The 26,546-nt window shown below is 53.7% G+C and overlaps 1 protein-coding gene across 1 annotated transcript; it reads right to left on the reverse strand.

The window, feature by feature from the left end:
• Positions 1-781: 781 nt before the first annotated feature.
• Positions 782-25,541, reverse strand: VWA5B1 (von Willebrand factor A domain containing 5B1). The gene is made up of 21 exons (XM_052793531.1): positions 25,367-25,541; positions 24,909-25,070; positions 24,305-24,527; positions 23,975-24,117; positions 23,570-23,701; positions 23,179-23,303; positions 19,920-20,096; positions 15,477-15,587; positions 15,191-15,393; positions 13,571-13,685; positions 11,866-12,051; positions 11,397-11,592; positions 10,203-10,390; positions 7,856-8,078; positions 7,354-7,671; positions 6,640-6,777; positions 6,198-6,323; positions 5,614-5,688; positions 5,155-5,224; positions 4,807-4,930; positions 782-4,577 (listed from the first exon to the last, which is right to left on the reverse strand). Exons 1-21 carry the CDS (start codon positions 25,503-25,505, stop codon positions 3,816-3,818), a joined length of 3,936 nt encoding a protein of 1,311 aa, XP_052649491.1. The 5' UTR covers positions 25,506-25,541; the 3' UTR covers positions 782-3,815.
• Positions 25,542-26,546: the final 1,005 nt, after the last annotated feature.

A 26,546-nucleotide genomic window follows, 5' to 3' on the forward strand; every position in this document is an offset into this window, starting at 1 on the left:
GGGTGCAGCAAAGATGGGCAGTGCTGGGGCAGGGCGGAGAATTTGGGAAGGGAAAGAGGCTTAGAAAGCAATTGCCAGCCCCTCGCCCCAGTGCTCTTTCCCAGCAGGCTGGCAGAGGTGGGGGGATGAGACAGAAACAGCCGGCCCTTCTGCTCTAGTACAGAGGGGGCAAATTGGGCCACAACTGTCTATTTTTTTTAATACAGGTATATATATACATAGGTCACCAAAAGCAGGAGGGCATCCGAGTGGGTCCTTGCTTGCCAAGAGGAAAATAAGGGACAACATAGCTCCTACCTCCTGCTTTGGGTTGGAAAACATGATAGCTGCTTGATTAATACCTGTAATAACAACACTAATTAAGGAAGGTGTAGGATGAAGGCAGAAGGATTTTGGCACCCTTCCAACGGCCTGGGTGACAGGGTAAATTGCTGAAAGCCCCGATACTAGATAGAGATGGCAGCAGGATTTCTCTGCTCCTCATCTCTGCCTCATGGAAGAATTAAACCAGACTGCCCCTGTTTTTTAAAACCCTGGATCCATCAGCTTACAAAGCGCTGTGCAGTTTGGGGTTTGCAAAACACAGCTCCCCAGAACCCGAAGGAAGCTCCTTCCCCTCTGAAATCCAGATCTTAACTCATGCACTAAATTAGGATGGGGGTTTGGGGTTTTTTTTGGACAGCCACACAGTGCTCCAGCCAGCTGGGGTGCCCCTGAAGAAGAGGGCAGGCACAGACCCAGGACCCCCCCCCCCCCGAAACAAAGGACTCACACCGGGCAGTTAAGCAGGCTGTGATTTACTGGGACAACAATTTCTGCAACAGAGAACACGACTGCACCAAGGCACCCAGCCGGCAACCCTGCAGCGCGCCGAGCATCGCCACGCTGGGGACCCCGGAGAGATGACACCGAAAGCAGAGACCGGAGGGATGCTTGTGGTCCCCGGCACCAGTTTCCCTCCCGTCTACCCACCAGACACACAGACACAAAACAGAAACCTGCTGAAACACGGCAAGGCTGCTACATGTGAAGGGAGGGAGTGAAAGGCAACAGGTTTCGGACAGGCTCCACGGGCATTGCAGCCACGCCGGAGGTGACGGCGTGCAATTCCCTCCATAGGCACTTGATCCGCGGAGCTGCCGCCGGCTGGATCCTGCAGAAAAAGCCCGTCCTGGGGGTTGCCAGGCAGGGCCCAATGCCACCGGGGCCGGGCGGTGAGCTCGATGCCTCCCCGGTCAGCAGAGAGTGAAGTGGGAGGCCTGGGGGTGAGGGCACCCACCTCCTTGTAGGGCATGGGGTGACGATGGTGAGCATCCCCATGCCTGCCGGGGTCCCAGGCAGCAGGTTTGAGGAGACTCACCCCACTTTGTGTCCCAGCACGGACCATCCTGGAGCATCCTCCGACGCTGAGCTGGCCACAGCAGCTGGGCAGAGGCGCCGATGGCGCGCACGGCGCAGGATGGGGCTGGAGAAGCGAGAGCAGCGGTGAGAGCAGCGTTGGGCTCTGAAGCGGGATCACCCACTTCATCCCCTTTGCCTTCCCTGAAAGCCAAGGGGATGTAGCAAGTGCTGCACCGCTGCCGCACACTCGCCCCTGAATGCAGAACAAGGGACCTGTTGACTCCAGAAGCCCCCCAAATTGAGGGCATGCTCGTTTTGCCGATGGCTCCAGATTAACAGAGAGCTGGGCAGCTCCTAGGAGTCAGCCTGGGTCTTTTGGGAGAACCAAGGGATCAGAAACCAGCTCACTAGTAACCCCAGGAGGGCTGAGATGTACGTGCCCCGGGAATAAACCCTGCTCTGGTAAAGTCACAGGGACCAGAGGGGATCATGGTGGGCAGGGAGCTGAAGAAAGGCAGAAAACAAGAGGTAGTTTTTGCTTGTGAGCTAAAATACTCCTGATCTCCACCAGCTCTGCTCAGAAAAAAACCAAAAGATTTCATACAAAGCAGATTCCTGCTCACAACGCTTTGCTAGGGATCAGAGGGGATGCTTTCCCCCATGGGAAGGTTTCAAAGAAAAGATGCTTTGTCTCAGAAGGAAACACCCTTTCCCATATTCCTGCATTTCCCCAGTTTCCCAACTGTTTGCAGCTGGACAGTTTTCAGCTCTTACACTCACACTCCCCTTCTTACTGGTCCCTCCTCGGCAGAGGAGCCAAAACCCCTGTGCCTGTGAACCAACTGCATTTCCTTTGATTTTTCTAAGCCCCCAGACAAAACCAGCCTAAGTCCAACCAGAACTGGGGCCTTTCTGCAGCAGAAAATTAAAGATAAAAAAATTAATAAAAACCCCCCAAAACCTGGAACCTCTATTTCCCCCTGGGAATGCCACTGACTTTAGTAACAAGTGAGCTTGTGGTTGAAAAATGTCCATTCCCAGCTTCTCCTCCCTGTCTCCTCCTCTTCTTCCCATCAGCTTCTAGAAGCCACAGTCCTCATGGTGCCTCCAGTGCCCTCGGTCTGCTATGAATTACGGCGGATAACGAAGCTCCCAGAAATCGCCTGGGTATCACTGGGCTGTGCTGGAGCCAGTGAAGGGATTTTGCTGCACCATGGTGAAAGCTGCCCGTCACAGTGAACAACTTGGCCGGGCTCCCGTGGAGCCGTGGTACCCACAATGGTTCCGGGGATACAATACGTGTCCAGCTGCCTCTTGGCTTTAAGCAGCATGAATGCAAGAAGTGGAGATGGGGAGAGCGATGGCTCCATGTTGCTCCAAGTTTTGGGAGGGCTCTTCTCCTCTCTTCCCTTCAAGAGGGTTGAGGCAAGGGCAGGTCTGGCCATGGCTCTTGGGACAGATGCTGCAGGGGTCCCAGTACAAGCCCACCAGCTTGGTGGGGTTTAGAGGGTCCAGCATCCTTAAAAGAGCAAGCCTTGGAGCCGTTGCATTCCAAGGCAGGTCCCTGCTGTTCAGATCAGCACACAGGAGGCTTGTGTGGAGAAGGAAGGATTCAGCATTTTGGCAGGGAAAAAAATTCCTCCATTATTTTAATGCAAGGGATCTCTATTCTGTGTCAAGTGCAAGGGGCTGGTTTCCTTAGCCCGTCCCTTCCTTCAATCCCAGGCACCCCTGCTCTGCCTGCGAAGCTCCGAAGGCACGCCATCGGCTGCAAGGGGTCTCGCAAACTCCCTCTGGGATCACAGAGGGGCTGAGGGAGCCCAGCACCATGTGGATGTGATGGGATTCGGTCCCAGCCTCCAACTGGCCTGGCTTGTCGGCGCATCGCTGGGCTCGAGGCAAGGCAGCATCCTCCCGGCCGTGACAGCAGGATTGCTCTTCAGATGGTCAGTCCCAGCCTGGATTTCCTTTGGTTCATGAGATGAGTATGTTGTCGGACGTTCAGTTTTGCCAAAAGACATCTGAGATGGCAGAAGCCAGGCAGCAGCCTCAGGAGAGCAGCGACTCGGGGCTGGGGGACTGCAGCAGGGGCTTGGCAGCAATTTGGGGCTGGAAAGAGGCAGCCAAGCAAGGACAGGGCAAGTCGAGCAGGCATTAGGGAGACCTGCTGTGGGAACAGGGCTGAGAACCAGAAGAAACCAGGATCAGAAGGAACTGCTGTAGCTGGAGGTGCTGCACCAGTTAAAAATAAATAGCATCCTATGGTGGGCAGCTGGTAGGTACCTTCCCAGGGCAAAATACCAACCGCTGAGCACAGGATTTTGCCCGGGCTGCTTCTGTTTGCAGGGCTCGCTCTAATAAACACACATTGTCCCTGCAGAGGAGGAATTGAGCTCCTTGGAGGTGTTTCCTTGAGGACAGGTCCCTGCTCCTGCGCCCTCAGTAAGCTGCCCAAGCCCCTCTCCTCGTCCTCTTTACACACTGCTTGGGTTGTAGCACAGCAGGTTGAACTCCAGGTTTTCATCCCAGTGCCGGAGCAGGACAAAGAGCTGCTGGGCTGCAGCTTTCACTGTGGCCAGGCTGTATCCCTCTGGGAAGTCCTGTTCGCTCAGCCACAGGCTGGCCTTGGCGGCCACCAGCTCCCACTCAATGAAGTAGGAAGCCGAGCTGTGCTCCAGCCAGGCCAGGGCCACCGCCGTGGCCCACAGCATCCCCTCCGGCTCCGTCTGCTGCTGCAACTCGATGTCAAAGAGCAACGCCTGGACCTCGGAGCCATCCGTCTCCGAGCCCCGGCCGCTGTCGGCTTGCCACTCAGCTGAGGCCGGCGTGCTCTCTGGGGAGGAGAAGCGGCGGATGGTGATGGCTGGCGGAGAGATTTCCTTCTCGGCTTTCAGGGCTTTGGAGATGCTTTCCACCGCGCTTCCCGAGAAGTGGCGAAGGCGGCCGGCATCCTCCGCGTGGCTGCCGGGTCCCTCCGGCACTGCAGCCAGAGTGACGTCTCTGATGGTGGGACTCTTCCCGTGCCCACTGGGAACTAGGAGCTGCCGATCGGAGCCGAGGCTTTTGTGCTCCCTGGAGGGACTGATCTTCTTGGTGCTGTAGGAGCTGGAGGGGCTGAGGGCCAGGCGGTGGCAGGCAAATGGAGATGTCCACTTCAGCTTCTCCATCGGGATGTTGACGGCATCGCAGAAGGCCGAGTTCATGAGAAAGGCACCGCAGGCCAGCTGCAGAGACGCCTGCAAGGAACGGTGGGCACATAGAGAAGCTGTGAGATACCAACCGCTTCTGGGAAGTTCAGGAAAAAGGCATGCATGGATGGAGCAGCTCTCCATCTCTGAGCAGACCATCAGACATGGCCATCAGAGACAGCAAGAGGCAGGATCCAGAGGGATCCTCCTGCCCTCTGTGACCTCCTCCCTGCAGTGACTGTGCAACCCCAGCAAGACCTGGGAACGAGCTGCTTACCAGGGGAAAGTAGTCCATGTTCTCATTGTCGCCCTCGGAGCTGGCTTCGCTCACTCTGCTTGGAGATTTACTCATGAACCCTTTGGCGGCTCGAACCAGCAGCCTGGTTTTATTGAGGGTTAGCCTGCAGGAGGACAAAAAGGTGGCCATCACCTCCGTGCCCCTCCTGACGCCCACTGTCCCCTCCAAAAGCCATCCCTGGTCCCCAGACACTGGCATCGCGCTTGGTCCCGGCTCCGGACGCTAACCCTGGGGTGTCCCTTCACTCCCCCTTGCTTGTGTTTGCATTGGACCCATGGAGGTGCAAGACATCTGCTAAGGTCAGAGGAAGGTCGAGCTGGCCCATACCTAGCAGCAAAGAGGCTCTCGATGGATTTTTGGGCTTGTGCAGAGGAAGCAGACAGGCTCTGTAATGGCCCTGGGAAGAAACACAAAGCTGGGGGTAAAACGAGGTGCTACAGGAGAGCGAAAGGGAGCAGAGTCTACACAGTGGGACATGGGGTGGCTTGTTCTGCTGCTGAGTCTTTGGTAAAATCCTTCCTCTCCCCTTGCCTCATTTTTCCTACGTGGATAATGAAATTCCCACACCTCTCAAAAATGAACCTGGGGGAAATCTATAGCAAAGGCCCCATCAGGCTCTGTCCTTTGCACCCCGGAAGGAGTCAGGTCTTGTGCTCAGAGGCCTAATTTTAGGTCATAAGGTTTTATAAAAACCCCAAAAACTCAGCAGAAGTATTTGGTGAAGAGCCCAAATTACGGACTTAATGCACCTGCACCCTGGCAAGTACCGTCAGCTCTTTTCCCTACCTTCGGGGAGGCCGCAGCGCTCCCAGCCAGAGGAGGAAGGGGTGCTGCAGGGCGACAGGATGCTCTCCTCCGCATCTGCAATGGAGGAACCACATCAGCACCGCCGCCCAGCTGAAATCGCCATTGCACCGGGCTGCAGCATGGCCGCTCTCCCTCTCCGCAGCATTATCAGGTTAATGAGCCTGATCGGGGGCGATTTTGATTCAGCTGCAGATCTGACAATGCCAGACAAGGTCCAGTCCAACTCATCTTCATTAGCAGAGGATTTGGTGACAAGCAAGTGTCTCGCATCCCCTTGCCTCTAATTACACCCGGTTTCATCCCTCATGTTATCTGCGTTACGGCTGCCAATTAACTTCCAAGCATTGTCAGCAGCCACTGCCTGTGATTTGGGAGTTTCAGGGGAAATTGCAGCTTCTTCCCCATTTAAGGAGATGGACTCCAGCCAGACATGTGTCTGATGAGCACCATATTCAGAGAGGAAGGCAGAAGAAAAAAAGACCAGAGAAGACGTCCCTTCATAAACCACTAAACCACTGAGATCTGTAACACCAGGAAGGAGACAAAACCCCAGGGAATCTTACTCATGCCGTAAAATCCATCGTCTCCATTCTGGCCACAAGCTGACTGGGGACGTCCAGGGGAAAAGCCACGATGCCTCCTGTTTCCCGAGCTCAGGCTCCTCTGGCTGCTTTGCTTGGATGCTGCCCCTTGGCACGAGAGAAGGGAATTGCCAGCATTAGAGAGGGACTGGCACACAAATGATGGCAACAAAACTCACAGACTGATAAGCTTGGTCATCTCTGAGCATCCAGACCTAAGAGCAGACCTTTTGCCTGGCCATGGGGAAGAGGTTCTTGCCACCAAGAGCAGCAGGCATGCCGTTAGGCTCAGCCATAGCCTTGGGTACATAGGTCTGGTGTCAAGTTGAGCTGTGGCTTCACAGGGTTTGCTCTGAGCGAGGTTTCTCAGGTAACACCCTCCCTCCCAGGACAACGTTTCACCCCTCCACCAGCCCCACATTACTCGTGTGGGTGTACTCGACAGCAGCGGGCAGGTAGGCGCTGGTGCTCAGGTCCACTGGCATGAACGCCGTGTACTTGCTGATGACGTTGCAGGCCTTGCTGGTGTGGACAGCGTTGACCTGGTACCGCCGCCCGGACCCTGCCACGTGAGAGACACCGGGGTTAGAGTCCATGTGCCCTGTGGGCTCCATCCACCCTTCAAGACCCAGCTCCCAGACCCACCTCCATGCTTGGGCTCCATGCCCAGCAGGGACTGTATCCCTCTAAACTCTGCCTACTGCTTTTTCTGCTCTTATTTTACATGCACAGATGCACTTCAGAGAGGAGAAGTTTGACAGGACCCAGGGACATGTGCAGCCCAGAGCAGTGATGTGTGGCTGCTGTTGGACCCTCTGAGTTTGATGCCACCTCCCAGCTCCAGGTGACTAACTCCTTAAAAATAATCACTGTCACCCAACGTGTGAAGCAGAGGAGCAGGAAGGAGCATGAGCTCAAGCACGTTAACGTGCAGTGAGGCTGCAGAAGCAGAAGAAAAGTGCAAGGCAGCTGGAAGGGGCTGTCATTTGGGAACTATGTGAGACATTCCCTAATATTTCACCACTGCCTGCCCTTGTATTAACTTGAGAGGCTGCTGAAGCTGCTGGAAAGCCCACCCCGAGGCAGGGCAGGGTCTGCCCGCAGCCAGCTTGCAGGCTGGCTGGGAGCTGCGCGTTACCGTGCTCAATTTCACACTCTTTCTCGGCAAGCTGCTCAAAGTCCCGGATGACCGACTTGGCTGCCAGGTGGTGGAAGGTCTCGCTCCACAGGTCTGTGTCACTGTCTGCCTGGCTCTCCCGCTCTCGGAAGAGAGGGCAGATATCAAAGGCGATTTCCCACTGCACGGGCTCATTGCTCCTTAGCCCCTTCACCACCGCCTTGCAGAGGGTCCTGGGGGAGCGTGGGGAGCTGCAGGCAGCGCTGAAATCGAAGTCTTGGGGCTCCCAGTCGGAGGAGGTCTCCGTTTCAAACGTGAAGGAAGGATGCTGGGCAGACTCTGCACAGAGGGGAGAGGCAGGTAATTAATCACAACTGTGGGAGCTGAATTCCCCTGCAGCCACCGAGAAGCCATAATTAATACTTCCTAATTTTGACATGGTGGCACAGAGTGCAAGGCAATGCCACCGAAACCCCGGCACGGCCAGGTGAGGCTGGCTGTGCCTCCCTCTCTCCCCAGTTACCCAGATCCCCGGGGCTCCGGCTGTCCGATGAAGACCGCAGGCTCACGCTGGCATCGAGTTGTCCCAAGCCCCTTCCCGGAGCCACCTGCTGCAGCCCATCCAGCACTGGCGGGGAGTCGGCGTCGCGGCAGAAGGACATGCAGCTCCGGTGGAGCAGGGATGGCCGCCGGGCACCTGCGCCACGGATCTTTGTGGCAGAGACAAGCGAGCTGGCTGCGAAGGGCTGAGAGCAGAGCAAACGTTAGGGCTGGAGCTGGCTGCAGCCGATGGCACAGCCCTGCTCTGGTCCTTCTGATCCCGTCTGCTCCCTGCCCGATCCCAGCGTGAGATGCAATCGTGCAAACACGCAGCTCCCTCTCTGCTCAGCCCTGGCTGGGATCTGTGCCCAGACAGAGCCCTCCATCAGACCTGCAGGGTGTCCCCAAGGGACCCTGGCCCCAGGGGCTCCTTCCCCAGACATGCAGAAGGTGAAATATGAGTTTTATCCCTCCAGACATTTTAATGACTTCACTTGGGAACCAAAGGAAAGAAGAGAGACAGAAAGATCAAGGACCAGTTGCTTAGTAACGAAAGGAGAGAGGCGCAGGGGATGGGCAGAATGGAATTTTTATCTTTTCTTTTTCCTTACGAGACTGTTTCTCCACTTTCAGGGGACATGATTTCCCCCTCCAGCATCTCCGGTGCCACATCCCGCAAGGATGTCCCGCTCTGCAGCTAGCAGAGACACCAAGCTCTGGCTGTTTCTATCCATGTCCCCAGGGCTGTGGAAGGTCCCCCTAAAACCGACAGTCTCTCTATCTTCCTAGCACAACACCAGCAAGGGGCAGAGGTGGTAAAAAGTGGTGGATCGCAGTGATGGATGGAAAGATGCTTTCTCCGGGCAGCAGGCAAGAACATGGCCTCCATCACCACTGAATTTTGGATGCTCTATGAAAGCACCAGCAAAAATGGGAAACAGGCAGCTCCAGGAGCTACTTACCAAGCTAGGATTGAGATATTTAAAAGCAAGCTGGTCACAGAAACCCTTGCCAGACCCTTTTCATTCAAAACCTGCTCTTTCTCCTGCCTGAGCTTTCCTCCCAGCCAGAGGAAGCCAGCCGGGAATGGAGCTGGGGGTTTAAGCTGCCCATCGCAAGCGCTGACCTTTCCTTCCCAGCACGGCGTGCATGCAGAGACGAGCTGAGGACTCACGTTCACACCCCCGAAAATGTCAAGCCCTGGCAGCCGGACTGGGAGCTGGGAGAGCCGCTGGGAGCCCTGGCAGCAGGAGGGATAGCAAAACCAGGCTGCAATTAATTAAGACCAGGCTGCATGCTGTTAACCGTTTACTGCCCTCCAGAAGGGAGTCGTTTCCATCCCTGCCTTCATGCTGAGCATCCTGTGGGCAGAGGATGCTCTGTGGACCTTCGCAATGCAGGCAAAGTCACCAGTACGCCTAAAACCTACGACTGCTCGCCCTTCGTCAAGCGATGCTGTTCACCACCCTCCCTGCTGCAGCTGAAGGGCAGAGGTCTCATTCCTCCCTACGGAGCACTGGCCCTTCTTCCCCTTCGCCCCCTCATCTAACCCCCAGCCCCCCTTTACCCAGCCAATCTCTAACCCTCAGCAGAAGAGAAACGAAAGCCTCAGACATCCCACTCTGAGTTTCCATGGGAACAAAAGTGCTGCCGGTCCTCCCAGCCCTGCAGATGCTGATTTCAGAGCAGAGCATCCTGGCGATGCCAAGGATGGGAGAAAACTGTCCCCACCCTTCCGCAGATCAGTTGAAAAGCCTTCCCAAATTTCACCTGCTATCTGCTGCAGGCAGGGGTCATAACACTGTTCGGCAGATGTATCATCATACAGGTCCAGGTCTCAGCCTGACACTGCATTTGGGCTGTGGTTCCAGCTAGGGCAGTGGAGAATCTGCTTCGGGACTGGCTTCCTTTTCCCCTGCAGGGCACAGATGTGCCACAGCCCTACGGAGAGTTTGCATCGCGTGGCCAAACTCTGGGGAAATAAGAAGGAAGCAGCAGCCTGGGGATCAGATGACCAGTAAGGTGAAGCACAGAGGAAGGGGAGAGGCATTTAGCAAAGAAAAGGTGGGCTCCCATGGGGAGGCACTGCTATGGGATATCAGGACGTACCCTGCTCCCTGCTTGGCTCATTTCCTACATGTTTGTGATGTGCTGCAGCACAAAGCATGGGCGTGCATATCTATATCTATATCTATATCTATATCTATATCATCTATATCTATATCTCAGGACTAGTGTGAACCAGGCTCTTTCCCTTACGTATCCGAGATTTTTCTGCTGCTGCACGCTGGCCTCTGCCTGCAGGCAAAGCCTCTCTGGGGGTGACGTACCTGGAAATCCACCTGCCAGGGCTCGGGGCTGACCTGCTGCAGGTCCTGCAGGTGGCTTTTCCGAAGGGGGTTTTTCACCAGGGCAGTGCCGGGATCGCTGGCCGTGGGCACCTTCTTGCAAGGCTCGTGATCGGCAATTTGGGTGGTGCTGTACGCCCGTCTCCTGGAGGAAGCCTTCATGTCTGTTCCTGCACGGTGGGAGAGAGGATCAGCTCCACTCCGGAGCGGGACCAGCTAGCACCATCCACCCCTGGGTCCCAGTGGGCAGTGGGCAGCCCACCCCTGAGGGGGCCACACTCAGCCCTGCAAGGTTTTAAGCAAAGCAACTAAACCACAAAAGGAAATAAGAGCCTTCACTCAAAACTCCTGGGGAAGTCAGGACAGCAGATTGGGGAGGTTTTGTCTGAGCAGTTTTCAGCCAGAAAAAGCCTGACTGCGTTTCCCCAAACCTCCCTGGAGAAGACAAAGGGTTTACTAATGAAATTTCATTAGCGCAGACATTTTCCTGTCAGAGCAAGAGTAAAATTTCATTTGGAAAGGCATGATTTCTCATAGCTTTTGACAAGATTGAGGGGATGCGCAGCACAGTTCATCTCTGAATATAAGGGAAGAACATCCCGTGAGTAACAGAGGTCTCCTTGTCGCATGGAAATGCAACCAGCTCTGGGGTGCAACAGCCGCTTTATGCCACATGTTGCTGACACAAGCGCCCAGCCGAACTGTGATGGTGAGGGGTGACACCCTGGGGACAGGGCTTTGGATCCGTTCCCCCCCTCTCCTGACCTCAAACTGCAAAGTCAGGTCTTGCAGGGAAGCGACTGCTTTGCAGGTGCAGGGACAGTCTAGCTGGCCTACCCATTTGCTCACTCTTCTCCTCTGCACACCCAAGGGCAGCTTGGGAAGCTTGTAAATAATTATGTGGCCAAAGCTAAAGCTGCTTTGAAAATCTCCGGGGAAGCCAGTTCTCCAGGTCTTCGCTTGATTTCTGACAGGTTTGGATAAAACATCCAAACCAAATAGACTCGCTCAAACCTCAGGAGATCTGTCATCCCTCCTGCAAACCCCTCCGGCTCTTTGCAGAGATACAGCCAAAGAGACTTATTTGTCAGACAAGCAAATTGGCAGAGCAGTGACAGAAGCTTGATTAGAAAGACAGGGGCATCACACCCACGCTTGTACAGAGGAAAATCTGACCGGTGTCCGTGTCCGATTCTCCCCCAGGATCTCTGCCCACCACCAGGTGATCGGGGGCACGCTCGGCAGGGCAGCAGCCCTCCGAGTCTCTGGAGTGGTTCCAGCTCTCCATGCCTGCTCCCTCCTCCTGGGAGTGAAAGAAAACAGAGCTGCCCGACTCCTGGGAATGCATCATGCTGTAACGCCGCCTCTTGTCCTGGGAGAAAGCAGAGAGAGGGAATAGGTCCTACCGCAGCGTCCACCAGCCACCTCCCAGCCGAGAAGAACCACTGCTTGTGCACCAGCGGCCTTATCCACTGAGCTCTTATTTCTCCCCGATGTTTCACCCACCATTTCCCTTGAGGACAGAGCAAGAAAGCAAGAGACACCTCCTGACCATGCACAAATTGCTGAGATGCCCTCTTGTGCATGTGCACACCAACACTCCTGCTCCCGGGTGGCCCCACGAGCCAGCGCAGCCTGGACTCACAGATCTGGGGTTAGAGACGTAGGGTGAGGTGTCACAGATGATGCCGTAGCCGACCAGGCGGTCACCAGGGAAGAGGCAACTGGTGCTGATGGGGGAAACCAAGACCTCGGTGCTCTCAGGAAAGACCCACTCCACGGTCACGTCACTCAGGACCGGTGCCATTGCCTTCTTCAGTGACTTGATCATCTGAGGCAGAAAGCAAAGGAGAGCAGTAATACAGCAGCTGGACGTTGTGCATGCCATGGTGCACTTGTTGTGTGTTGCAGGGAAGGGGAAAATTTCCCCAAACAAATCCATCGGCTGATTCCTACCCTCTCCTGACCTTAGATGGGAGCCTGCTCCCTCTTAGACTGCTCTGACACCCGTCCCAGCACCCCCAGCCCCTTGGCACAGTTATACCAAGGGCAGCAGAGCAGATATGGATAAAGCACAGGGCTGATCTCACACCACGTGTTGCCAGCTCAGAGCAAGGTGGGAGCTTGTGGCCAAAGGTATCTTGCTCTGGTGTGAGGCAGCATCCCCTGCTCCCCCCCAGCACCCAGGAAAAGCTGTTGACCTTCACTTCAGTGTCCGAGCCACAAGCCCCGACACTCACGCACCAACTGACACCACTGCTATTTTTGGTACAGGTCCTTGCTGGCACAAGCCACTGACGGAGATCAGCAATGCTCTGCCAATTACACATGTGGAGAAGACCAATATCCGTGAATATCTTGTGGACAAACCTACAAGGGAGCCATCCACAAGAGCTTCCCTGCACACCAGGGCAAGCGAACACCAGATTTAGATGCAGAACAGCTCAAATGTTCTCTATTGTTCACTGCTTTTTCACAGGCTCAGGAAGACACACCAGGCTGTGTTTTATAAGGCCATTAATTGATGCCTCAGACTGCTGAAGGCACCAAGCTGCACAGCCCGCAAAGCTCTTTATTAATAGCTCTCTAAAAAAAAAAAACCCAACCCTCCCTTCACTGTCTTTGCTTTTAATTTACATCAGAAACGCTGATGCCGTTCTGTCTTAGAGAGGTTTTTGTGTGCTCCAGGTTCCTGCAGAGGGGTGGACTGCTGAACTCCTTCTTTTGAGCTCAAGAACGTGGGAGCCAGCTTTTCAGAGATATTTAGGAGCTAAAGACCCAATTCTCTCTGGGGTTAGTCATCCAGCGGATGACCGTGCTTTCACCAGGGGACAGAGCCATTCTTACGGTGTATTTGAGGCCCATTGGTTTACTCGATCTTCATGGGGAGAGTGGAAATGAAGAAGCTTCCCCCTTTGCTTTAAAGTTGGCTTAATAGGCAAAGCTATCACAACGTATTCCTCTCCCTCAAACCCTGGGTACTTCTCGCCTGAGCAACGCCGGGGCTGAGCCTGACTTCAAAACTAATTGGCTGCTTTGATGCTGGTTCCTCTGCCCTCGCCGGTGTCTGAGGCAGCAGCTACCTTTGAAGCCAAAGCTGCTGTATCGCGGCTATCGCTTCTCCCCATCCCCATGCAGAGGGTAAACGCACCCTCCCACTCCCTCTGACAGCCGGAGATGAAGATGCTCTTTCATCCCCTCCCGCTCGCCCACCTGCTGCTGAGTGGGAGTTGGAAAGGCAGCACCAGGATGGGGAATAAGACCTGCTAGTGAGCCGTGGCCTCCCTCTCGCTGAACCAGAGCATCGTTAGAGCCTTACAAGGCAGTCTCCTGGAAGCAGGCAGCCATACCTTGGGCTGCAGCCTCTCGCCCTCCGCCAGGAACTCGGCGATGCCCCTGGACACAGCCGCTAGCCCCCGAACCAGTCTCCTGCAGGCGTTTGGCCCGATGCCGAAGCTGTAGCACCTGCAAAGGGACAGGGAGCGTCAGGATCCGGGGGACAAGCCATCCCACCCCCAGACCCACGCAGCACACCCACTCCCTGCAGGCAGAAGACGCCTGCCCAGCTTTATCCCACTGCTATGCAGTTGTCCAGCATGTCCTGAGGAAAATAAACCGGCTCCTCTTTTAGGTGGCTGACAGGAGGGTTGGGAACAGGCATCCCTCTCTGCTCAGCAGAACTCAAATCCCTTCCCTGAAGAGCAGCTTTCAGCTGCGATGCTCAGGGGCTTCCCAGCAGGACCCCAAGCCCTTGCCTCCTCTGGAAACACAAACAAGCTGCTTTGCTGCCAGTTCAGCTCTTTTCCCTGCTGAGTGTCTGTGGTCAATAGCACTAAAGATCCAGTCATTATCTCTGCTCAAAATGAAAATAAACGTTTTCTCAAGGAAGGAGGAAGCAGCCAGGCGAGGCTTCTCCCCTGACTCCCAGCTCAATGAGTCAGGATTTGGTTTTGGCTGAAGGCTGCAAACCCAGAGCCGAGCTGGAGCCTGGGCAGGGAGGGCAGGAGTGAGCTGTGCCTGGTGGGGACGGATGTGATAGGAAGCCAGGGGGAATGGGGATGGGTGGGATACGGCATTCGGCCAGGGCAATGGATAGCTGAGGAAGAAACCACCTTTAAACAGCAAACTGCATCTGCATGAGGGGCTTTTCTCTTAGAGGTTTTTAATCCACAGCTGGCTGCAAATCTTAGGTCAGGCTCACACCCCTCTTAAACAAGGCTCTGATCTTCTTTTGAGACAGAGGCCACACACACGACTCGGCAGTGCGCTGGGCACTGCCTTCCAGGGTCACTCGAGACCACGCTCTAATTCTGTTTGCATTTAGCCCACCACCATCCCTCTATAAGAGTGAGGGATGGGTTGCCCTACACAGCTGGTAGGCAGTTAGACCTCCATATAGTAAAAAAACCACAGAGCATCTTCCCTGATAAGCCCTGAAGTCTGAGGGATGGAAGAGGACTAAGGTTGTCTTATATTTTTCTTATGTTTCATGCCCCTTAAAGAGGCAGAGGAGAAACCAGACCAGCCTGTCATCAGGGCTGGGGAGCCAGGCTGGGAGCTTGATGCACAAATTAGCTGCTTTTTACATTGCTCTCTTTCAGCATATTCAATTCTACACAGCCCCATCCTGGAAGCAGCTGGGGCCAGACCCAGATGTGCTTTAAAAAAATAAAAAAAACCAGCAAGGAAGATTGTTCGTGTGTCAATCTCTCCTAGCAGGAAGCATCAGACGAGAGCCTGTGAAGTTGTCAGCCCAATTATCCTCCTTTTGATTGTTTAAAAAGCATCTGAACTTCTGGGATCTGTTCCAAACCCTTTGAGGTTCTCCCATGGCTCATACCAGCAATCTCTCCTGCCTCTGTCTCTGAAGCGGGGACGTCTGTGAGATGGAGCCATGTTCAAGGAGAAGCACGTCCCCTACCATACCAAGCTTTCGCCCCTGCTGCGGTGAGCCCTGCTGCCCTCCGTACCTGGTGGAGCAGGAGTGGTTTCGCAGCAGCTCCAGGACCTTCCCCGTGTTGCTGATGGCTCCGTTCGTCAGCAGAAAAAGCAGTCGGGGATGGCCCCTGTGGATGGGCTGCCGAATGACCCACTTCAAAGGTGATAAGATGTTGGTGCCACCCATATCGGCCCGGATCCTCTTGATGCTCTCGCAGGCAATGGCCAGGCTCTCCTGCCCAAAGGAGCGGCAGAATCATCAGCCTCCACGCCAGAGCCCTCCGAGCACCGAGGAAATGTGGCTCCCCCTTCACCCACCTCACAGTAAGCCTGACTGGCAGGAAAGAGGGTCTTGAAGGTGGATCCAAACCCAATGACGTTGAAGAGACACGCTGGCATCAGGCTCTTGAGAATGACCAACAGAGCATCCTGGGGGGCGGAAAGCAAGCAGACATCAGGCACATTGGGTCTCTCCCTGGCTGCCCCAGCTTCAGCAGTAAAAGCTCTGCTCAGGCCCTACCTTGCCATCACACCTTATTCCCACCTGCATTTGGCTGCATGCATTTGATAATAAAACAACTGCTTCTTTCACATGCACTGCACCGAGAAAGCACTGCATATTACTCTGCTCTTTTCAAAGTCCCTTAATGATATTTGGGTCCCACAGCAGTGAGGAAAATGGGTAGCCTTCAAAAAAAAAAAAAAAAAGAGCTGAACAAATCTTTCTGTTTGTTTTTAACTGATTAAATTTGTGCTTGCAATACGGTACTGCAGCATGGAGCTAGTGGGTGAGAAGCAGAGTGTGAAATTGAGAAGTGCGACATGCAATGCATTTCAATGTCCAAACTTGCAGAAAATAAACAAACAGCTTAAAGTTACACAAAAGGAAAGAAAAGCCTCCCCCATCCCCAATTCTCTTGTATTCATAGCTGGCATCAATTAAAATAACTGGGAGAGACAGTTTTAAGCTATTTTCTTTACCAGAGGTGGTTATCTAACTTGCCTATTCCTGGTCTTTACATAAGCGAAGAGCAATTTAAATTGTCTCAGACTTGTGAGGCCGTGGACAACTCCAGGACGGAGCTTGTGTTAGCAGCAACTGGGCAAGAGCTACTGAAGTTGCTCCTGAGCTTGCAGGGGCAGCAGGAGCAATTAGCGTGGCAGGAGAGGGAGGCCAATTTCAAGCATAGTGCTGACAGTGTTCAGGAGCAGCTTGGTTCTTTCGGTTTATATGCTGATAAAGGCAGACTCCTGCCAGTCTGCCTAGGGCAGCAGAAACCCTAGAGCCAGCCCCAAGAAAAGAGCTGCCAAGGTCAAATGAGGAAGAGCAGCCTCCTCGCTTTGTCATATACAGTGGCAAAGACCGAGTAACCGCAGAGGGTGGGTGCTGGAGCTGCAGGCAGAGAAAACCCCCACCTGGGAACAGCCGCAGGGAGATGGGTGGCAGGTCAGTCCAGTTCCTGACCCCTGTAAGACTCAGCAGCGAGGCAGAGCCAGAGCACTGCAAATCAGTGAAATAATGTACGAGAACAAGGCTGCCCTTTAACAGGCTCTAGAGTACTTTAAACCAAGCTGTTATCTCAAACCTACGAGAATATATTTATACTGCTGCTTCCCAGATGGCTCCTGGGATGCCGGCTCTTCCAAATCTCAACGCTGACATCCCATCTTGGAACTAATTACAAGGAAAAAAAAAAACAAATTTCCAAATATTTCTGTTAAAGCACTTCCCAAAGTGGGCAACCGATGCTTGCTTTCTGTTTCAGCAAGCAGAAAGATTTATTGCTTCTTGTGGTAAATATTGATCTTGATCCTGTTGCACTCCATATCTGTACGGCAAGTCAATAAGAAGAGATATTTGCCTCCAGAGAAGTTATTAGCCTAGTTTTGCCAGCGAGCCTACCCGATGCAGGCATCGTCACAGGCCTGGCTCTTCTCCCCGGCTGCAACAAGCCGGGAAAGGAACCAGCTGCAGGAAATTTAAACCCCTGAACTTTCCACCCCAGCCACTTTGGCCGAGTGCCCTCCTGCTCAGCAGCGAACTGTGTCCTCCCGGCCGCACGCAGCCAGCCCGCGCCGGACCATCCCCTCCCCGTTTGCATCTCTGCCAGCACCACCGCCCTGCAGCTCAGCTTTCCTCACTGCGCACATCCAAGCCCTGCCACGCTGCTCACCCAGCAAGCCGAGGACGATGCAAATGCCTCCATCAAGCGTAACCCACCCAAACCCACTAAGAACAGCCCCTGCCACGAGGTCCCTGATATTTGCAAGTCATAAACAAGGATGGGGGACTCAAAAGAGAGACAGTGGTTTTCTCCCTTGAGGTATCTCCTCCAAAATCTCCGATATCTCCCCCGAATTATTTTTCCAGAAGGGGAACAGCCTATTTCCTGTTTTTACAGCCCACCTGCAGATGGGAGTCCCAGTTCAGGACCTCTTGGACAACATCTCTGTCCCTGCAGGGTCCCCATCCCCATAGGACGAACCAGCCTTCACTGAGGCTGCAGAGACTGCAGTACCCAAACCTGGCCACGCTGTGAGTCAGAAAGCAAAAATCCGGCCTGGGGCGGAGATGCCTCCTGATTCCCAGGCTCCAAAACGTGCTGAGGGAAGGGGGTACAACCTCGGGGATATCCTGGCCCCTTTGGTGGATGCAGGGTCAGGGGACAGCCTCCCTGTCCCACGGGACCTGTTGCAGCCATCCATGAGCTCCCTGGCATCCCAATCCAGCCAGAGGTGGCTGTCCTCCAGCAGTTCCCATGGAAACTGGAGACAGATCGGTAAGGTGATGGGCTAAAAGATGGACAAGCTTGAGAAGTGGGCCACTGTGAACCTCATGAGGTTCAACAAGGCCAAGTGCAAGGTCCTGCACCTGGGTCGGGGCAACCCCCGGTATCAACGCAGGCTGGGGGATGAAGGGATGGAGAGCAGCCTTGCGGAGAAGGACTCGGAGGTACCAGTGGATGAAAAGCTGGAAATGAGCCGGCAATGTGCGCTCGCAGCCCAAAAAGCCAAGCATATCCTGGGCTGCGTCCAGAGCAGTGTGGCCAGCAAGTCGAGGGAGGGGATGCTCCCCCTCTACTCCACTCCGGTGAGACCCTCCTGGAGTCCTGCGTCCAGCTCCGGGGTCCTCAGCACAGGAGAGACACGGACCTGTTGGAGCGGGTCCAGAGGAGGGACACAAAAATGATCGGAGGGATGGAACGCCTCTGCTGTGGGGAAAGGCTGAGAGAGTCGGGGTTGTTCAGCCTGGAGGAGAGAAGGCTCCGGGGAGACCTTCTTGCAGCCTTTCAGTACTTAAAGGGGGCTTATAAGAAAGATGGGGACAGACATTTTAGCAGGGCCTGTTGCAATAGGACAAGGGGTAATGGTTTTAAACTAAAAGAGGGCAGACTTAGACCAGATATAAGGAAGAAATTTTTTACAATGAGGGTAGTGAAACCCTGGCGCAGGTTGCCCAGAGAGGTGGTCGATGCCCCATCCCTGGAAACATTCAAGGTCAGGTTGGATGGGGCTCTGAGCAACCTGACCTAGTTAAAGATGTCCCTGCAGGGGGGTTGGACTAGATGACCTTTAAAGGTGCCTTCCAACCCAAACTATTCTATGATGCTCCTCGCTGCTCGCCCTGGGCGGCGAGTCCTGCAGAAGGGGGTGCAGCCATACCCAGGGGAGCGTTTGGGTCCAAATCTGGGTGGCACTTGTGTTAGAAAAGGGTGTGAGCAGGACACCTGGGGACACACCAGCTCCGTGAATCTCTCAGACATCCAAATGCAACCAAACCCCTCAGATGAAGCCTGCCTCTGCAATTCCCTCACTGTCCTCAACAAAGATGCATGGGGCAGTGCAGACCCATGCCCCGCTTGGGAGGATGCGATTTTCATCAGGCTATTGGGGCTTACCTGGCCCCAAAAATGAAGACAGAAACTTTCCAAAAGAGCTTTTGCCAGAGACTACAGCTTCTCACCGCGACCTGCCAACTGGCAGACATCGGACACCAACCTGGCCTCCAAAGCATGTTAGGCAGGGATAACGGTAATTAAATAGTTACCAGAGTGATTTTCCCTTTGATGGACAGAGCGGTCCCCAGCAGGCGCAGGGCAGGAACCTCTCCAGATCCTTCAGGCGGTGGCACAAAGCCAAGCCCGGCTCTCATGGGCCAACCTGTAGCTGGGTAAGAGGCATACCTGACAGGGAACCTCAGACCTATGAAATATCATGACAAGGCTCTTCTACGGCCCCTTTTTTATCCAGCGGTCTCAGCACGCTGCCCATAATCCTCCAGCAGACTGCTGGTGTTCATTTGTCTTTGAAAAAGGGATCCATCATGTTCAAATGTCTTCTGCGGGTGCACAGAGGTGCCCGTCAGCAAAACGTCATGGTCAGCATGTCAGCACATCGCCCTGAAGCTTCCCTCGGAGCTCCCTGGAAGTTTCCCCCCTAGGCAGCGATTGCCCCAAGCCCTCCTGGAGACAGGGAGAACTGGAGAAGGGATGCACAAGACATGCACACCAGCAAGAGGGGGAAAGAAAACATCTTTGCATCTGATGTGCTGATAGGAAGAAGAGGGAGAGGAACAGAACCGGGGAGAGTCAGCTTCGCTGCAGGTACCTAACAAGCCACACAGTTGAGATGACTAAAGCTACAGCATATAATTACCCCCCATCCCCTCATAATGAACACTCATCAGCGCTCAGCAACCCCCACCGCTCTCTAATATTCATCCCTCATCGGCACGCAGGCACCTTCCCTCCTGCGTGGTACCTTGACGCGGTTGATATTCACGCCGCTCATGCTTCTGCTGCGGTCTATAAGGAAGATAAACTCTCCTTGGGCTTTCCGGAGGTCTGGCTGGACGGTCCTCAAGTCAGGGCAGAAGTTGAGCATGACGACGGGGTGGTGGGGGATGTCCTTGTTCAGTCGCTTCCTGATGATTTCCGTCTGCAAGAAAGAAGGAGAGAGCTCGAGAGGTTGATTTTTCTGCCCCCTTTTCACTTCGAGGGGAATCAGAGCAGGGCTGCGTGCCCGAAGATGTAAGCGTGTGGCCTTTTGTGGGCAGGGATCGGCTAGTTCTGGCCTCAGCGGTGACAACACCTGAGCTCAGGCTACGCCACAGGTTGTTCTGTCCGTATCCCCTGCGGAGCTGCTCTGTAGGTGAATGGGATTCCTGCTTCCTCCCAGCCACGGTCACGCTTTGCCTGGGCGACAAATGCTGGCAAAAAGCCTAAATCAGGGACCCCAGCACACATGGAGTGGCTGCATGCTCATATGAGAGCCTGGAGAAGAAATTAAAAGATCTAGCCCTACACAGCACCTTGCAAAACTGATTCTCCAAACATTTCATTAGATCCCTCCCGAAAACCTGGTTCATTAGCACAGTTTAGTATCCCACCGAGGCACACTGGAGTTTTTGTCCATGGTCACTCAATAATGAAGTGTGAGATACAGCCCTCAGCACGCTGTATTCACCACTTCGATTCATTCCTGCCACCTCTGGTTTGCTGTTTTTTCTGCCCATGTCTTTTATCATTTTTCTTTGTACAGATTGAAACGCTTTGCAAAGCCGAACCGGTCGCTCAGGACATCGTTTGATAGGAACCCGCATGATATATGTCTCTGTACTGCACATAGCTCTAATGGCTCTCTGCATTTTCCCCTCATTCTATTTCAAGTACCAATCTTCATTAAAAATGTGATAAAATTAAACTGGAAAAAACCTCTTGCGATGGGTTTATAATCTGCTGTCATGTGTGTATAAAGCAGTCCCGGGTTCACGGTCTCAGCTGCAGAGAATCAGCACATCACTGCTTTCGAGGGAGCTCTGGGACCTCACATCAGCACGGCCCGTGGCCTTTCATCCCTGGGTCTGCAGTGCGGAAACATGCTCCACAATAAGCAGCTTGGTCCTCAGGGGCTTTGTTTGCCTTTTTTTTCCTCTTTCAAAGGCTGCTATTTCTTGCTGGTTTCACCAGAAGTAAACCAGACCCCAAATAACCAGGCTTGTTTTCTCCAGCCGTGAGTCATATTCCTAGATCTACAGGCTAACGACCAACCTTGATTTTACATAACTCACTAAACTCAAGAGTCCCTGTAGATCAACACGTACACATGAGCTTCGCTTTCAGCTGCGCTGCCTGAGTGCTGCTTCCCTGACCCCTGTGAAAAGACAGTTCCCATTCACAGGAACAAGTGCCTCACTGTCACCCCAACTCTTGCTCGTCCTCCTGCATCTCACTCTCACGCTTTGGAGTATAAATTAATCAGTCACTGGGATATCAAAGGGCTTTTTCCATCCCCATTTTCCTCCAGCCATATGCCATTATTTTGTTTAACATCCTTCCCAGCACGGATGCTTATCAAATTTCACACTACAGGGATCCTTGCTGCCTCTCTGTCCAAGGACCGAATCATGGCCCCAGACCTACCCACAGCACTCCCTGGGATGCTCTTGGGGACCCAAGACAAAAAATCCCTGCGTCATCGGGATGAGCCCATAACCTTGATTTCCCACTGACTTCAGAGCGAATTTTACAGGCAAGCCTTCAGTAAACAGCCTTAGAGCTGCTGCTACAGGTCAGCCAGAAAAGCAAGCATCTCATTTGCGCCGTCTCTTCTCCCCACCTCCCCTCCATTCCCCTTCACCCATTATCCAATTACAGTAAACTAATCAGATCTTGTCGACCGAGAGTTGATTCCAGTGTGCATTCGTCCTCACCACCCTGCTAGCAGACAAGCATCCAAGGCTTTTGCATAACAAACTGAGGGAGGAGAATTAATTATCATTTACTGCTGAAATTTCTGGGCTAATTTAATTTCAGCCGAGAGGTGCCCAGTGTCATGCTCTGAGCAGCAGCAATTCTAGCCCATCATCTACCCCAGATATTCAGGGCATTTTCTCTGCTTTTTGCCCTTCTCCGTGCAGTTGCTTCCCAGTCCTCCCGGGGCAAAGAGGTGGGTTTCCTGCAGGGAAACGGCTCCGGAATGATCCCCCTAGATAATTTGACGTGCTAAAGACATAGAAATAATTAGAGAGCCATCTGAGCCGTAGCGTGGGAGTTTCATTTCGTTCCACCTGCCGCACGCTGAACACAATTAGACGAGATGCCTGCCGTGCGAGCAAGTGCAGTCCTGATCCCTGCATCGCGCTGCAAGAGAAAGCGAAGGGCAAAAGGAATGAGAAGAGGTTTGATGTGTCTCCAGTGAAAGGAGAAATCACGGCAGCACAGGGAGGCATCTCTGCAGCAGGTTTGGGACATCTGCCAAGTGGGGGCCCAGGCTCAGACACATGGAGAATGAGTTTAAGGGGAAATGAGCATCCCCGGTCACAAACGAGAACACCAGTGCGTGTAAAACGGGGAGCTGACACAGAAAGCCGGGGGCAGTGGTTACACAAGTGCGATGTGTGCCTCAGGTGAAGACACCCACCCTGGAAATTCAGAGGGCTCTGACCAGTCCACTCCACTGATCTCAGACACACTGACATGGCAGCTCAGAAGCGCTAGGCTGTCACTCATTGCTTCAGAATTACTGAAAGATGAGGCACAAATCCCAGAGCAGATATTTTTCTATTTGCTGATCAGCAGAACAAAGAGAAGTTTCTCCTACCTTGTCTTTAGTTCAGCTCATTATTCCAAGCAAAATCACTTATTTCTCTCTGACAGCTATCCAGAAATGGTAAACATTTACTAAGCAATTAAAAGAATATTTTATTCTATGTCATTGCAATAATTATAATACCCTTAGTGCTATAACAATGTACCTATCTAATTATGCTATGCTAGACTAGTACTAATTATACACACAATAACCATCTCAGAGCTTCTTCCTCAGTCGGTTTATCAGAACCACTGCAGAACTTTCCCCTCTTCCTCCACATAAGCCCCTCTCCAAGGGAGGATGCTGCAGAGCTTATTGGGCCAGTGTAATATCTGGTACTGCAAGCAAGCAAGCAAGCAATCATTTACTTGCACAGCTCCAGTCCCAAGGAAAGCCTCAGCTAACGCCTGCAGCTTTTGGTTCTCACCTTTTTCTCAGCACTGGGGTCTTTCTTAGTGCCTTTAATGAAATCATTCTTCCCCTTCAGGTGTCGTTCATACTCTGCAGGTGTCATATCACCTTCTTCCATTAAGACATGAGGCATGTGGGGCTCTGGAAATGCAGAGAATCAAGTGAAGAACAGCCTTAGCTAAACTTCAGGTTTGGCAGAGATGCAGGCACCCTTGGCTGTGAAACAAGAGCAATATCTCTGAGCTTGGGCAGCACGGACAACCTCGAGAGGGTCTGGGATTATCTCCTAGGAAGCCTAACCCCTGACAATATTTGCAAAACCAGAGCTAATCTGGCTGTCTCCAGCACTATGGAGGAGGATCCCAGGAAGGGGCAAGACCAGCAAAGAGGAAGCAGAGCCCACATACCACTTGGATGGATCAGGATCTCCACGGGTCTGTCGAAGGTGTGTTTATTGGCCAGTGTGATCACGATGCTCTTGGCGGAGCGAGCGGAGGGGTCGGCGTCTGCTCGGATCTCGTGCGTAGGGCTCTCGACACCTGCCCACGGAAACCAAGGTGCGGTTAGGGAACTGAGGACAGGGAAGACGAGGGAGAGGAGACAGCAAGGGAAGCTGGCAGAGGACAGGAACCAAGTGGACTACATGATGCCTCTGCCGTATCAACCCCCCCATGTTAATGCCAGCACTGTACTGGTAAATCCACCCCGGCACAGTTAACTTGCCAAAACAGACTCCACATTCGGGAGGCAGAGAAGGAAGAAGAGCATGGATGTTGCCTTAAGGTGGTGATAAATCAGCCTGGCACTCCTACCTGCCAGCAAGCACGGCCCCCGGATCTCCAGATGGAAGCTGAACTCGTACTCAAAGGGGTTGATGGCCTCGCTCTCCAGCAGCTGAGCCAGACAGAACCTGCTCCCTTGCTCCAGGCTCCCCGATCCACAGTAGTGCTTGTCCCTGTCAGTGAGGTGAACCCCAGTCAACACTGTGCCTGTGTTATATCCCCTCAGGAACTGCAGATCTGCTGGAGGTAAAGCCTGCAGCAGCTCTCCAGCCTCCCACAGCAACAGCAGGCTTCTGCTCTGCCAGTCCTGCATCCCCCCAGATCAGTCCCAGCCAGAGCCCATCCTGTGGTTTTTCATACGTTCGGAGCTGGTGGCTGGAAAGGCTGTTGGCATTCTCCAGGCTGGGCTGGGGGACCCTGGGGACACACACAGCTGGCAGAAGGACCCTCACGGCTCCGCTGGGCAGTGTCTGCAGCTCAGAAGAGGTGCTGATGAAGATGGAAACACTTTCCAGGGGAGGAATCATGCCCAGGTTAGCCACAAAAACAATCCTCTCCAAGTCCTCATCCATCATGATCCTTCCTGCATAGAGAGAGGACCACACCAGGGAGACACAGTGTGACAACCATGGAAAACGCTTCTCCCCAGGCCTCCCACGACCACCCCAGCCCTCCATCAAATACCCAAACCAGCCCTCGCTGCACACATCAGCATTTCTCTAAAAAGCCCGAGCCCCAGCCCTCTACACTACTCCTTCGTCTGTCCAGAAGCAACAATGCTTTCCAAAACAGATGAGACTGCCACTTTTGGCAGATGCTGCAGGGACACGAGCACCACAACCCAAGGCTCAACCTTTCACAAGGAGCCCCCTTGATGCCATGGCATATGACAGCCACCACCTCCCCATTCCTCTTCCCCTGCTTTTCTTCCCCACGTTCACTAAACCGCCCCCAAACCCCTCACCGCTTCCGTCACGAGCTCTTCCATCAGGGAGGCTGCAGCTGTCGAAATACGTGCCATCTATCTTGGCTTTGTCTTTGATCTGCACCGTCACGGCACGCCGGGACACGGCTGCCTCGAACCCAACGACAGTGGTGCACTCATCCAAGGGGTAGACAAAGAGACCTGCCAGCCAGAAGGTTTTTTAGCAACACCAAGCACTTGCCCAGACCCACCAGCCAGGACCGCAGCAGGGCAGCTCCCTCTTGGCACTTCCCTGCATGATCCTGGGATTTTCCACACTTAAAAAATTGTAGCCTTGGACCACAAAGGGTACAACTGAGAACACAATACACTTGGTTACTCTTCCCGCAAGCATCGAAAGGTTTAAGGCGCGCACAGAAATCCAGTGCTGTGATATCCCTGGCTCTAAAGCTCCCGCAGTAGCTCTTGCACTGGGAGCTTCACCCCTTGAAACTTGCCTTCAAAAGCCTGGGCTTCTGAGTTGCGGTAGGTGAGCAAGGCTGTCATCCCAAAGGCATAGCCACTGACGCATGATGTCACCTCTGACGTGGTGAGGGGGAGTGGGGAGCAGGTCGTCCGGTTAATCAGCCCTGGCATCTTCCCGGGGGTTTGTCGGTGATGGTGGGGTCACCCGCAGTGAGCTGGAGAGAGGTGGAAGGGCGAGAATGAATGAGGAGCCCCGAGTGCCCAAAACACTTGTGTGCCCCTGCCACCTCATTTTGGTTCTGAAGCCCTGAGGATAGAAAGGCAACTGACCCAGGATGGGATGTGACCTGGGTTTGACGGCCCCACTGGTTCAGATAGGGATGGAGACAAGACCCTGGTGGGAAGATGCAAGGCAAACACTTGCCCCAAATCCCTGCCGGCACAAGGGAGGAGGTTCAGATTAAACCTGCCTGGCTGGGGACAGGCAGCCCCAGATATCGACACGGCTGTGGTAGATCACGCATCTTACCAGCTCCCGCACCCACCTACTGCTTGAATCTGGGCAGAACGGGTTAACCTCTTTTTTTTGGCCCTCCTGCTTCTCATTATTCTCCAAACTGACAAGTTTCTCCAGGATAAGACCATGATCCTGAGAGTTTTCCTTTAGCTTGTGGGAAGGAAAAGCAGGCAAGCAGAGCCAGGCATCCTCTTTGCCCTCCCACACCCTTGCCCGTCCTCAGGGGGAGGTGGCATGGCTCTGCTGCCTCCCATCTCCAGATCCTTTCTGCAAAGGCTGACTCATCCCTCCACTTTGCTTAGGGGAGACATTCAGATGCAAAGTGGCTACTTCTGCCAATTACATTTCAACCCTTTTCCCCAGCAGGTTTTCCTCTGTTCCAGCTCATCTCCCCCAAGACGGAGGGTTTCAAAGGAGACCTTTCAGGTAGCTCTCGGGCCACATCCAGCTCCCCTGGGGCATCGGGAGAAGTTGCTAGGCAGCAGTTCTCCCTCGCTGGCTCTGCAATGCTTTATGCAATGATTTACAAGGCCCAGGAGGAGCCAGCAGCAGTGAAATACATCGGTTTCTCATTTCCTAGCAGTCCTGCGTTATTAAAACCACCTTTATATGCAAATACCATAGAAGACGCGAATGGCAGACATCAAGGCCACGAGCTCGCCGAGCACTCGGGCAGGAAAACGGCATTGAGAGAG

This window comes from Harpia harpyja, chromosome 7, assembly GCF_026419915.1.
Source record: "Harpia harpyja isolate bHarHar1 chromosome 7, bHarHar1 primary haplotype, whole genome shotgun sequence".
NCBI lineage: Eukaryota > Metazoa > Chordata > Aves > Accipitriformes > Accipitridae > Harpia > Harpia harpyja.

Bases quoted from the DNA above. Each gene is read 5' to 3' on its own strand.
- VWA5B1 (XM_052793531.1), bottom strand. From the start codon at position 25,505: ATGCCAGGGCTGATTAACCGGACGACCTGCTCCCCACTCCCCCTCACC. The intron at 24,528-24,908 runs GTGAGGGGTTTG...CTCTCTATGCAG, and splicing joins AAGAGCTCGTGACGGAAGCG to GAAGGATCATGATGGATGAG. The intron at 15,394-15,476 runs GTGGGTGAAGGG...TCCTTTGGGCAG, and splicing joins CCAGTCAGGCTTACTGTGAG to GAGAGCCTGGCCATTGCCTG.